The sequence below is a fragment of the Sus scrofa genome, chromosome 1, assembly GCF_000003025.6.
Source record: "Sus scrofa isolate TJ Tabasco breed Duroc chromosome 1, Sscrofa11.1, whole genome shotgun sequence".
Lineage (NCBI taxonomy): Eukaryota > Metazoa > Chordata > Mammalia > Artiodactyla > Suidae > Sus > Sus scrofa.
Genome location: NC_010443.5, coordinates 250416502 through 250429177, shown reverse-complemented (window position 1 = coordinate 250429177; position 12676 = coordinate 250416502). Strand labels below are relative to the sequence as shown.

At 50.0% G+C, this 12676-nt stretch overlaps 1 protein-coding gene across 7 annotated transcripts in view; it reads left to right on the top strand.

The window, feature by feature from the left end:
• The window catches only part of PTPN3 (protein tyrosine phosphatase, non-receptor type 3), a 165018-nt gene extending 153971 nt beyond the window's left edge, over positions 1 to 11047 (top strand). For all 7 annotated transcript variants that reach the window (XM_021067334.1, XM_021067339.1, XM_021067348.1 and 4 more), the window contains 4 exons: positions 3298 to 3426; positions 4644 to 4789; positions 5273 to 5408; positions 7439 to 11047. In XM_021067334.1, coding sequence (XP_020922993.1) covers positions 3298 to 3426; positions 4644 to 4789; positions 5273 to 5408; positions 7439 to 7516 — 489 coding nt within the window. In that variant the 3' untranslated portion in view covers positions 7517 to 11047. The remainder of the gene's footprint in view (positions 1 to 3297; positions 3427 to 4643; positions 4790 to 5272; positions 5409 to 7438) is intronic.

Genomic DNA, 12676 nt, shown 5'->3' with positions numbered 1-12676 from the left:
CTACGTGACCCTCTGGGTTTGTTAGTTTTCCAGCTCTGTCTTCCTCATTGAACCCCTTCGGGCTGGTTCTATCGAGTTCTTGCACCAGAGATGCCCGTCTCCCGTGAGTCAGAGCGTTCCCTGCGCAATCTCTAGCCCTGGGAACGTATGCTTCTTTGTTTATCAATGATTGCAAACCTCTTCTCAAATCCAGGCTACGTGTCTCCTCTCTCTCCTGTTACATGCTCAGGTGACCCAAGCCCTTTATCCTGAGGTCCCTTCTCTGGGCCTCGTCGTCACCACCCATGAGTTCCTCCTGATTAGGAGTCAGTCACTGCTGCCAGCAGTTGTGTCCCCTGCTTTTTTGTTGCTGTTCTTTTGCCATTTCTTGGGCCACTCCCATGGCATATGGAGGTTCCCAGGCTAGGGGTCCAATTGGACCTGTAGCCGCAGGCCTACGCCAGAGCCACAGCAACGCGGGATCCAAGCCGCGTCTGCCACCTACACCACAGCTCATGGCAACACTGAGCAAGGCCAGGGATCGAACCCACAACCTCATGGTTCCTAGTCGGATTTGTTAATCATTGAGCCATGACAGGAACTCCCCCTGCTTTTTCTGAGAGCTGACGTTCTTGACGTGTCCTCTGTTGTGCCATAAGCAGAGCAGGCCTCACGCGGACGTAGGGCTGGCGGGGTCCCTGTTGCCACTCTGTGCTGTGTTCACGTGGTCAGTGAGGCGCTCCCACCACAAAATTGCTTTTATTTCTCCCTCTTCATTCCCCCCGAGAACATTTTTCATTGTGTTCTCCCTTCAAGTACGTGGGTTTCCTCCAAGAGGAAACACAGCTAGAGAGGAGTAGCCTTTCCATTGAAAAAGTCGTTCTCCTTCACCTTCCATCAAGGACTTTTTTGGGGGGAGGGGATTATTATGTTTTGCATCTGTATATGCCCCATAAGTAAATTCACTCTCAGAGCCTCAGTTTACTCACATGCAAAACAGAGACAGTGACAGTATCAACCTCCTAAGGTTATTTTGAAGCCCAGATAAAATCACATCCATAAACAGCACCATTTAGGAGTTCCCATTGTGGCTCAGTAGGTTAAGAGCCCAACTGGTATCCATGCAGATGCAGATTCAATCCCTGGCCTTGCTCAGTGCCTTAAGGATCCAGCGTTGCCGTGAGCTGTGGAGTAGGTCACAGGTGTGGCTTGGATCTGGCATTGCTGTGGCTGTGGTGTAGGCCTGCAGTTGCAGCACTGATTTGACCCCCTAGCCTGGGACCCTCCATATGCTACAGGTGTGGCCCTAAAAAAAACAAAAGAAGGAAAGAAAGCACCTTTTAGTGCTTGGCATATAATATACTGTTCAAAAGATAATAGGCTTTTGAGTCATCGCGCTTCAGGGCAGCAGCGTTCATGGGGAAATGGAAGCTTAAAGAAGTTAAGTAACTTGCCCAGGATCACACAGTGGGTTAGTGGAACTTACTCACCAGGATTGAAACTCAGGAATTCCACTAACTTCTTGCACTCTCCACTGTACGCCCAATTCTTTGAGATCCAAATAGACCTAAAGTCTAAATTTGATCAAGGGGTAAAGAGAATCCAGTTCTGGTCAAAGTCACTGGGAGTCTCTGGAAGTAGAGATCTCTGTGGCTCTGCCCTGCAGGGGCTGGTCACTTCAGCGAGAAGCGTCTCATCAGTTGTCCTGTGGGCCGGACCCTTGGGAGCCTGTAACAGAGAGAGCTACGCCCCCCCACAGATCAGGAGGCAGATGCAGACTCTGCCTCGGGCTGTGTGGATACAGTGATCCTGCATGTTCCAGAGGAGCTGGGAAGTGATCCTGCATGTTCCAGAGGAGCTGGGAAGTGGCCTCTCCATAATATCCATGTTAAAGGTTTACAAGTAAATTCTTAACTCCACTTTTCCAGTGGCATGCTTTAATTTCACATATTCACTGTGACGTTTAAAAATAAGAAAACTCTTTCCAAGTATGTGCATCTTTTGGTTTGGACCCCCCTCAGCAGTAAGTGGATGTAATTTTTACCCAAGCTGATGTAACTACAGGGTTAAAGGGAACATATTTTTTTTGAATGAGTCAGAATTTGACTGATGGGTCTATGATGGGATGGACAGCTTGGCCCTGAACTTTGCTTCGAGGCCAGAGGCAGGAGTGACACTGCTATGGAGCATGATCCAGGATCTGGAAGAGGGAGCAGAAAATGGGTGGAACAGTAGCTCATTCAATCTGCAGGGAGCCACAGCCGCCGTGACCTGGGGCAGGTCACTTAATCCCACTGAGCCCAGGTTTCCTCTCCTGCTGTCTGCTGACTGTCTGCTCTGTATGAGTCATATATGGGGAGGCCTTTGTGGGGCCCGTAGCAACAACAATAGTCACGGCCACTGTTGACCTGCCCCCCACAGTGAGCCTGGTGCTGCTTACCCATCATCTGTGTGGGAAGCAGGTGCCGCCCTGTCTTTCAGCAGAAGAATGTGAAAATCAGAGAGGTTGGAAGTTCCCTTGTGGCACGGCAGGTTATGGATCCGGCATGGCCACAGCTATGGCCCAGGCTGCAACCGTGGTGTGGGTTCAAGCCTTGGCCAGGGCATTTCTACATGTGGTGGGTGTGGCCCAAAAAATAAATAAAATAAAAAAAAATGTTTTAAAAAGGGAAGAAACTCAGAGAGGTTAAGTCGCAGTAGGCTCAAGGTCCCGGGGCTCACAGTGGAGGAGAAAATGATTCTATGTGGCTGTGGATTTCAATCCGGCTCCCAAATGTGTGTTCTTAAGGGCTGTGCCTTGAGGCCTTCCACTTCAAGGGGGTAAGGAGTGGAGGGTGAAGGAGGGGTGAGGCAGAGGGGGTTGTTGAGAGCACAGAAGGGGCTGAGGGACTGGAGTGGGCTTGGTTTGGAGGGGGTGATGGAGGGTGGGGTGCAGAGGTGGCTCCTAAGTCAAGGCCCCATGTCTGAGGCCTCTCGCGAACGTTCTTCTGGCCCTGGGACCCTGGTGATGACAAGGGAAGGTCTGGGTACTCATCCTCCAGCCACAGCTGGTGTGAGAGCTGTGGCCTGGCTCCTGGCAGGCTGCTCCCCACCTCCACTACCTTCTTCAGAAGAGGCAGGGAGGTTCCTCTGCCCACCCCTCAGGAAACAGGTGCGGGCAGATCAGCCTGGCCCGAGTTTCTTTTCTCCCAGCAGCTCTCGGAGCGTCTGGTGTGAGTGACAGGGCTCAGGCCGAATGGCCAACCCGTCTGTCCAGTACACCACTCATGTGCACCGCCCACGGCCAAGGCTAACTCACACCCACTGGTTCCCTTGCAGACCAAATGCCACCAGTACTGGCCCAACCCTCCCGACGTCATGGAACACGGCAGCTTTCACATCCGGTGTCGGTCGGAGGACTGCACCATCGCTTACGTGTTCCGGGAAATGCTGGTCACCAACACCGAGGTGAGCCGCACCCATGTGGAGAAAGGTCCTGGCTGGGCGGGGTGGGCGAGGGGCTGGTGCTCAGTCAGCGTCCACCGCAGTCCCAGGTAGGGCTCTAGCCCTAGGTCTGTGCTGAGCTTTCGCCTGGAGAGCGTTACTGCCTGGAAAAGGGCCAGCGCCTGTGTTCACGGCCACCCTGTTCACAAGAGCCGACAGGTGGAACCAGTCCAAGTGTCCACTGACAGATAAGTGGAGAAACAGCATACGGTGTATTCACACAATGGCATCCTACTCCCCCTTTACAAAGAAGGAAATTCTGACACATGCTGCAGCCTGGTTGAACCTCGAAGATACTATGCTGAGTGAAAGAAGCCAGACACAAAAGGACAAATGCTGTATGACTCCTCTTGTGTGAGGAACCTGGAGCAGTCAATTCACAGAGACAGAGAGGAGGATGGCGGTTGCCAGGGCTGCAGGGAAGGGGAAAGAAGAGTTAGTGTTTAATGGGCACAGTGTTTCAGCCTGGGAAGATGAAAAGGGCCAGGGAAGAGCGGCGATGGTTGTAAGGCATGGCCGAGATACTTAATGCCACTGCACTGTGCACTGAGTGATGTCTCAAATGGTAAACTTCTTGTTGAGGATATTTTGCCCATTAAAAAAAAAGATCCAGGAGTTCCCTTTGTGGTTCTGCGGTTAACAAACCTGACTAGGATCCATGAGGATTCAATCCCTGGCCCTGCTCACTGGGTTAAGGATCCGGCATTGCCATCAGCTGTGGTGTAGGTCACAGACGTGGCTCGGATCCTGAGATGCCGTGGCTTGGGGGGTAGGCCAGTAGCTGTAGCTCCAATTCAACTCCTAGCCTGGGAACCTCCATATGCCGTGAGTGCAGCCCTAAAAAGCAAAAATAATTAATTAATTAATTTTTAAAAAGAGCCCATCTGAGGGGGCCCTGATCACGAGTACCGTAGGAGTAAATGGAAGAAACTGCTGTGGGCAGAAGTGGTGGGGAAGCCAGTGGGCAGGAGGTGGCTTAGCGAGCAGGTGTCCGGGAGCGTGGGTGTGGCGGGCAGGAAAGAGCTGGTAGGGGCCGTGGCAGGGCAGTGCTCTGCAGGTGGAAGAAAGTTTGGAGACAGGAGCTACCTGGCTGGAGGGCCAGGCCCAGGCCAGGGTCCTCCTGCCCACCTGCCAGAGGCCATCCAGATAGACTCAGAAAGGCCACTCTGCATCTCCCACAGACTGGAGAAGAGCACACGGTGACGCATCTCCAGTACGTGGCATGGCCTGACCACGGCGTTCCTGATGACTCCTCGGATTTTCTGGAATTTGTAAACTACGTGAGGTCCCTGAGAGTGGATGGCGAGCCCGTGGTCGTTCACTGCAGGTACTGTGGCTCGTTGGCTCTGGGTTTCTGATACACTCTTTGGGAAAGACCTGGAGAACATTGACAGGCATCCAACCCTCCTAACCCTGCAAGCCACACCACACTTTCACAAAGCTCAATTCGCTTTCTTTCTTCACTCTGGCAAAAGATTTGGCATCTTACGAAAGCGCAGACTTCTGAGTGCAGCGCAGAGCTGGAGAACCAGTCCCTCCCTCGCCTTTCCCTCTGTTTCACGTCAACTGACCTTCACAGCAGACGTGAATAAGATGGGGGGGTGGGTGTTTGCACAGAAAGGTGGGTTTCTTCCCATTGGTTTGTAAGCCCCCGGCCTGTTGGAGAGCACCCTGAGCATTTGTTTTGTGTTCTTTGAAGGTCAGGGGACGAAAGCTCTGGCTGAGTAAACATGGGAACTGGTGAGGAGCTGAGCCGGGCTGTGCAGAAATGCTGTCTGAGCAAATCCCGTCTCTGCTCCTCTCCCCTCAGTGCTGGGATAGGTCGCACCGGTGTGTTGGTCACCATGGAAACAGCCATGTGCCTAATTGAGAGGAACCTGCCCGTTTACCCACTGGATATTGTTCGGAAAATGCGAGACCAGCGCGCCATGATGGTGCAGACATCAGTGAGTAGAAATCCAGTAATAAAAATCCTCATAATGGCCGGGCCTTCACGAAGGGCTTTGCAGGTCAAGAAAGCAAGAACCAGGGAACCAAGTCACCTGCCCACAGTCACAGAGCTTGTTAGGGGCTGAGCAGTTCCAATGCCCACCCGCTCTGACCACTACCTCTCGCTGCCCTCCACTTCTGCGGCCTCACAGTTTGTTTCCTGCCAGCCACCTGGCCAGGGAGCACCTGGTTGCACTGTGCGTTGTTGAGCCCCTGACCCATCATGTGTTCATCAAAAGTAAGCAAGGTCCCTGGAGGGTTTCACCCCACCTGCTCCTGTGTGCATCACACCTGGGGACCCAGCACTGCAGGTGTCCTCAAGAGGCAAATCTTGTGGTTTCCCCAGAGCTACAAGAGGGGCCGAGGTGTGGTGTGGAAAGTGCATGATTCACACTCACCTGCATGTTGGGCAACCTTTGAATGGTTCTTTAACCTCCCGCTAAGCCGCATCTGCAAAATGAGGACCATCCCATATTCCTCCATTCATCCATTCAACTCTAAGTCTCAGCAGCAGTGGGAGAAGTCCAAGGGGAGTCTCAGAACTCCGGCAGGGCATCAGAAGCTGAATTGGGAACATCAAGGCTTCCGGAAGGCATGGCCTCCAAGGCCACATCCCCTGAGAGATGAGGAGGCCTGAGCCACACAAGGAGTAGAGCTTGCACTCAGCTCTGTATCCTCACAGGCTTGTATACAGAGTTCATAAGATTTCTCTAATGATTGTTTGAAATTCATGCTTACCCAGGAAATCTAGGTAAGAGATGGAAAAAATCAGGTTATGAAGGCTGTTCTCTTCCCTCTTTTTTAGTATGGAGAACCTCATTGCTAGTTAGAAGTTTTTTGTTTGTTTTGCTTTTTAGGGCTGGACCTACAGCATATGGAAGTTCCCAGGCTAGGGGTCGAATCGGAGCTACAGCTGCCGTCCTACACCATAGCCACAGCCACACAGGATCCAAACCTCATCTGTGACCAACATCACAGCTCATGGCAACGCCGGATCCTTAACCCACTGAGTGAGGCCAGGGGTCAAACCTGCATCCTCATGGATCCTAGTCGGAATCATTAACCACTGAGCCACAAAGGGAACTCCGAGTTAGAAGGTGTTTAAAGTGCCTCTTCTTGACACTTCTTCCTTGCTGGTGTAGATCAGCCCAGCTGCTTTAACTCACCCTGTACCCATCATTAAAGTAAATCTCTTAGGTATTTGGTAACATAAAGAACTGTATCCTGCAGAGCAGCTTTTGGTGGCTCTCCTTTTTTTTTTTTTTTGTCTTTTGTCTTTTGAGGGCTGCACCCGTGGCATATGGAGGTTCCCAGGCTAGGGGTCTAATGGGAGCTGTTGCTGCCAGCCTATGCCACAGCCACAGCAACGCGGGATCCAAGCCAATTCTGCGACCTACACCACAGCTCACGGCAATGCTGGATCCTTAACCCACTGAGCAAGCCAGAGACTGAACCTGCAACCTCGTGGTTCCTATCGGATTCGTTTCTGCTGCGCCACGACGGGAACTCCTGTTGGCTCTCCTTTTGAAGGCAGAATCCAGACTCCTCACCCCTGAGCAGAGCCCTCCAAAACCAGGTCCCAGCCCACCTGTGCCCCCCTCCACACTACACTCCACCCAGGTGTCCCAGGCCAGACCTCGAGCTCTGACTTCGCTCCTCCGCCTGGGTCATCCTTGTTGGAACCTCCGCACTGGCATGTACACCTCAATGGCCACGTGCAGCAACCCTCCTCCCTAACTCTCCCAGGCTGCCGGCCCTTCCCTCAGCTGTGTTCCATGCCACGTGTCCCCCCAGCCCTCATCACTTGGAATAATGAGTTCGCAAGTGTGTCTTCTCCACCCTGTCCCTGATACAGCCCAGGGCCTGGCCTGGCTTGTGCTGGAGCTCAGGGTGTTGATGAACGAGGTGAAAGAATGGCCCTGTCTGTGGGGTGAGGCAGGGTTTGTGGGGCTGCGGGCCCGTTTGCTGACTTTCTTTTCCTTCCCAGAGCCAGTACAAGTTTGTGTGTGAAGCGATTCTTCGTGTCTATGAAGAAGGCCTAGTCCAAATGCTGGATCCCAGTTAGGACAACTGTGAAGACGTTCATTCCTCTTTCCCAAGGGAAGCTCCTCTGGAAGCAGCAAGAGGCCTTTGCAGGCTGTGGGGAAGAAATGAGCACCTTTGAACCCAGGCACTTTAAATTTCTATAAGCAGAAAAAAGAGAGAAAAAGGTATCGTGTACATAAGAACTGTGTAGATAATGCATGCGGTTAAAGCGTCATTTAGGCCCGCGACTCCTCCGGAGAGAAAGAAGCAGAAGGGGATCTCAGTTTGGGGCCTGTCCTAATGCCTTCCTCCCTCTGTGTCACCGCGTTCCTGTAAACCATCCTGGGGCAATGGAGAGGGGACTCCAGCAACGCGGTTGACCTCCCACAAGCAAGACGGTGTGGCTGTTTGGCGTTGCTTGGATGCGTTATGTGTATATGCGTAGAGGACAAGGGCTGAGTTCTCCGGGTTATCTGGGCGGAGCTGGAACACTCAGCGGTCACCGGCCCCGATGCCAAGGGAACCCCGTGAATGTGCTCAGCGGCAGGGGGTGGGGCATCAGGCCGAGAAGAGCAGTGCCTTTTCTGCCCTCCCTTCCTTTGTCCCATCTCCCTGCCACTTCACGTATTCGCGTTTCTGAGACTCGAGTCCAGATGCCCTGCTTTCCCCTGCCCTGGCGACCCTCCTCGGGTTCCCAGGCGGTGCCTGAACCGGATGCGCGGCGCAGGTCTCGCGCGAGTGTTCAGTTGAGACTCTGAGAACAAGGACTCCCGGTGGCGTCCCGCACGTCAGTTTGCGGAGCAGGTGCCTCTTGCCTCTGCTTGCCTCCTGCTGTACTCTCAGAACCCAGGAATCATCGACTACTGAATAATACATGGATTGCTGCTACTTCGAGCTTTTTACACTTGAAACATTACGATTTCCTGAGGGGAGATGGGATCTCATCTAAACATTCAGAATCTTTGGCCCTTCTGAGGAAAGATCTAGTCATTGAACCATGGGAAACCCAGCTTCTAGAGGGTGGCCTATGGACATGTGTTGTGTGTGTGTGTGTGTTTTGTGCGTGTGCCCATGGGTAAGTGTTTCTCAGGATCCCTAAGTTGATTCAAATTACAGTTGAGTTTATATAAAGAATGAGTCTCTGTATAGAAGAACAAATGTGTGCATTCACTCTTAGTTACAATGGTCTCCATTTCATTTCAAAGGAGAGGATCAGACTATCTGAATATAAACACAATTTGATGTTAATTTATTCTAAGTACCCCATGATTTTGATTGTCCTAAAGAATTCCGCCTTTGTTAATACTGTGTTAAATTTTTTTAAAAATTTGTGACAGGACTGTAGCAAATTATTATTTAAGGAAAATAAATTGCATAAAAATCCTAATGTGGTATTTTTAAATAGTGGTTTTATGTATCCAGGAGCAGCAGCTAACTAAATACCCAATTTCTTGAACAGGATTTATAGAAAAAGGATGGTTTCACATATAAGTGCACGAAACTGAAGCCATTTTTTGGTATTTAGAAAACTCTGGACCAATTGAGTAGTTTCATGGTTGCAAGAGGGGTAAGGAAGACCTTTTCAGTAGGGGCCACGTTTCTAAAGGTTCTTTGTCTCCAGACCTAGCATAGTTACTGCATTCTTCCTGTCTTTTCCCCACTGATGTTTTATGACTAAGTGGCAGGGGCGGGAGGGAGGTGTTATGCAGGGTCGTAACCCCCACGGTGCAATAGGAGCCACAGAGGCCACAGCCTTGTCAGCATCATGCCAGGCTCGGGAAGTGTAGCAGCAGAGTTTAGAGGGGGATTTGGTTTCTGATCTCCCTCACCATCTAGCCCTGGGTCTAGTCACTTAGGCTTTACGCCCCATTTCCTCATCTGTAAAATAGAAAAAGTAATAATACTGAGGACTTTAGGTTGAAAGATCATGCTATTAAAGTGAATTTTCAACTGGAATCTGCAACTGCTCTGGATGGATTACTTTGAAAAGTTAATTTATCAATGACTGATCCAGAGAGCCAGGAAACAGGAGAGAATCACCTGGGTTTTTGTAAGAGAAAATCACTTTTCTTCTAGAAAGAACCAAGGGGACAAAGCAATAGCACACAAGTACTTCTCAATCTGGACTCCGAAAATTCAATCAGCCAACCACCAAAAAAGAGCGAAGGCTGACATAAATTTAACTGTCATCAAGATACTGAGCGGATCATTGCCATTTGATTTAAAAAGGCATTATCACCTTGTGTGCAAAAAGTTCATGAAGTCTAAATGTGTTTGGAGACTTGTGTTTTATTATTTTTTTAAGAAACACATTATTTAATATGGTTCCAAAAATGCTGCCAGTATCATTATGTCAACTTCTAAAAAAGTTTACCAAAGGTTACGACCAGCCTTTTTTTCTGCCACTGTGCAGGTCAGTGGTTCAGACTCAGCAGATGTTACCAGGAGCAAAACCCATAAAATCCTGGGGAAGAACAAGGCAAGAGAATTATCTAAAGGAACAGAATATGCAAGTAGATACCTTAGATGCTGCTGATTAAATTCTGGAGCTCAAGATTCTTGCTTCACCACCTTATACACTTAACTAATTATACCTAAGAAGCCTCTTTTTTTTTTTTTTTTTTTTGCCTAAAGTGAAGAACCTCATCAAAATCAGGATAAATATTTTTCCTGGGAAATTTGGGTGTGAAATGGAGAAGACACTCCCATCCTCTATTCTGGCACTCTCAGAAGATCTAATTAGACGTGGTGGTGTGCAGACGTAATCAAGATGGAGATCCCTCCTGCACTTGCTGTTTAGACTTTCCAGAAAAAGAGATTCAACTCCGTTTGGTTGGTTGGATCACAAACGTGTGCTGGCCTTTAGTTCCTATCACGGTAATTGATGCTGACTCTTGCTTTGAGATTAGCTTAGATGCTATTACTGCTAAGTGGCCGGTTGATGTTATTTCTTCCTCAGAAGTTATCAGAGAGGCAGAGGCAGCATCCTTGAGGAAAGGCGGTAAGAGGCAGAGCTTGGGTTTAGACTAGACTTACGCAAGGTGTGCCCCCCTCGGCCTCACTTTCAGGTCAAAGGAGGAGGTTGGGCTGGACTAGATGAGCTCACAGGTTCTTTCAGCGCTTACAGTTCTGGGAGTGTATATTCCAGAGCATCAAGATTAATCCTAAACCAAAGCCCCCAGCAAGCTATTGGAGATGTATCGTATTTCTGGGACTTGTCCCCAAGAACTTGTTCCTCAGACCCTGGCGCTGTTGAATGCAAAGGCAAGGGTTGCTGCTCTCTGGTTCTTGCATCCTAAACTAAGAACCATCTCGATAAAGAGGGCAAAGACTCTGACCTCAGCCTGGGGGAGTCTGATGGCCGGGCTGCCCAGTGTCTGTATAATTCATTCACCTTCTGTCTGGAGCAACCAAGGGATTGGTGTTGTCATGTAGTGTTAAAAGGTATTTTAATTGATCAGCAATATTTTGTCTGTAAATTTGGAATGTTTTTCATTCTGACCTGTACTTTCAGTGAGTCTACTGAAAACTGGTTTGATCAATATAAAAACATTCAAGCTATGCAACACTATCATTGTGTGTTGACATTTTTATTCTAATGTCTTGATTTGTGGACATGGTTTCTCATTTTGTTTCCTTTTCTTTTTTAAGTAAATGTTAACCCTCTTGGAAGAGAGTGTTCCCCTGCCCATCTCCACTTCTCTCTGATCAGAAGCATGACCATGGAGAGCCTTGACCTTATGTGGCAAGTTCTAGATCAGAATTAGGTTCAGCGTTGTAGCTCAGCGGGTTAAGAATCCAACATGGTATCCATGAGGATGCGGGTTCGATCCCTGGCCTCGCTCAGTGGGTTAAGGATCTGGCATTGCCATGAGTTGTGCAGGTCACAGATGTGGCTCGGATCCTGTGTTGCTGTGGCTATAGTGTAGGCCGGCAGCTGCAGCTCCAATTCACCCCCTAGCCTGGGAACTTCCATATTCTATGGGTGCTGCCCTAAGAAGACAAAACAAACAAAGAATTAGGTTCAGCTGTCATGACAGCAGCATGAGTTTCTTTACCCTCTACCATGCAGTGTTGCCAGGTGACCCCATGATCCATGGGGTCCCAGGTTCCTTCCAACTTGTTGCTCTGCCTGGCATCTACATTGAGGTTCACGAGGGTGGCTCCACCCGTGCGCACTTTCCAGCAGGTGGAATGGAAGAGGGGGGAGGAGAGAAGCAAGACCCCTCCCTTAGGCCATGTCATCTGGATGTTGTCCATCTCCTTGATCCAAACTTACAGGGCCATACCTACGGCAAGGGAGTCTGGGAAAGGTTTTTAGTTCAGGAAGCCACATGCCTCACTAAAATTCAGGAGTTTTGGTTCTGAGAAACAAGGAGAGAATGGGTGGGAGGGACAATTAGTGGTCTCTGCTATGGCTCACCCTTTGGTATCACCTATCTTGCCTCATGTAGAGCCCATTCCTCCTCTCCCCAAGGTGGACAGACAGCCCAGACTCCATCTGGTGACAGCGTGGAACACAAGCTAAAATCACGTTTGGGTGGTCTGTGGTCTTCTCCTTCAGCTCTGGGTGGCTTCTTGTGGTCTAATGACCCATAAACTCAAAACAAGCTATCTTCTCCCAACACAAGTCCTTAAACAGTAGTGAAGTAAGAACAGGAAAGCAGCCACTGAAAACTCATTCGTAAGAGGAAGGAGCAGGAAACACCACTGCAAGCAGTTTCCAAGCTCTGCTGCAGGAAGAGTGAGGACACCTCTGGTCAGCCAGTGAGTCCCCTGGACAGCCACCTGACAGCCCAGTCCCCCTCTCCGGGAGGGACTCCCTATCTATTGACCTCCATGGTCACATCCAAAGTGGCGGCCTTTTTAGGGACAGCACAGCTTTTGCAGTCTGCTTACTTCTGGGGCAGTTTAGGGCTGCCTAGGGTTGTGGTTTCTCTACCAATACAGTTCCGCCAAGTACCCACAGCCAAAGATCTGGTCTAGACTGGTGTCCTGTGCTCTGCCCTTGCCTCTTCTTAACTTAAAGGTAGCAGGCTTGAGACCACCTGTCAGAAAAGTTTGGGTAGGAAGGCAAGACCATCAGTCTGATCTTTGGAGCTAGTGGCTTGCATTTTTGGATAGAAAAGTCTTGAAAAACGGCTTGCTGCCCCCAGATTTGTCTCCTGCTGAGGCTGCTACTGCTCTTAGTAGCTGCAGT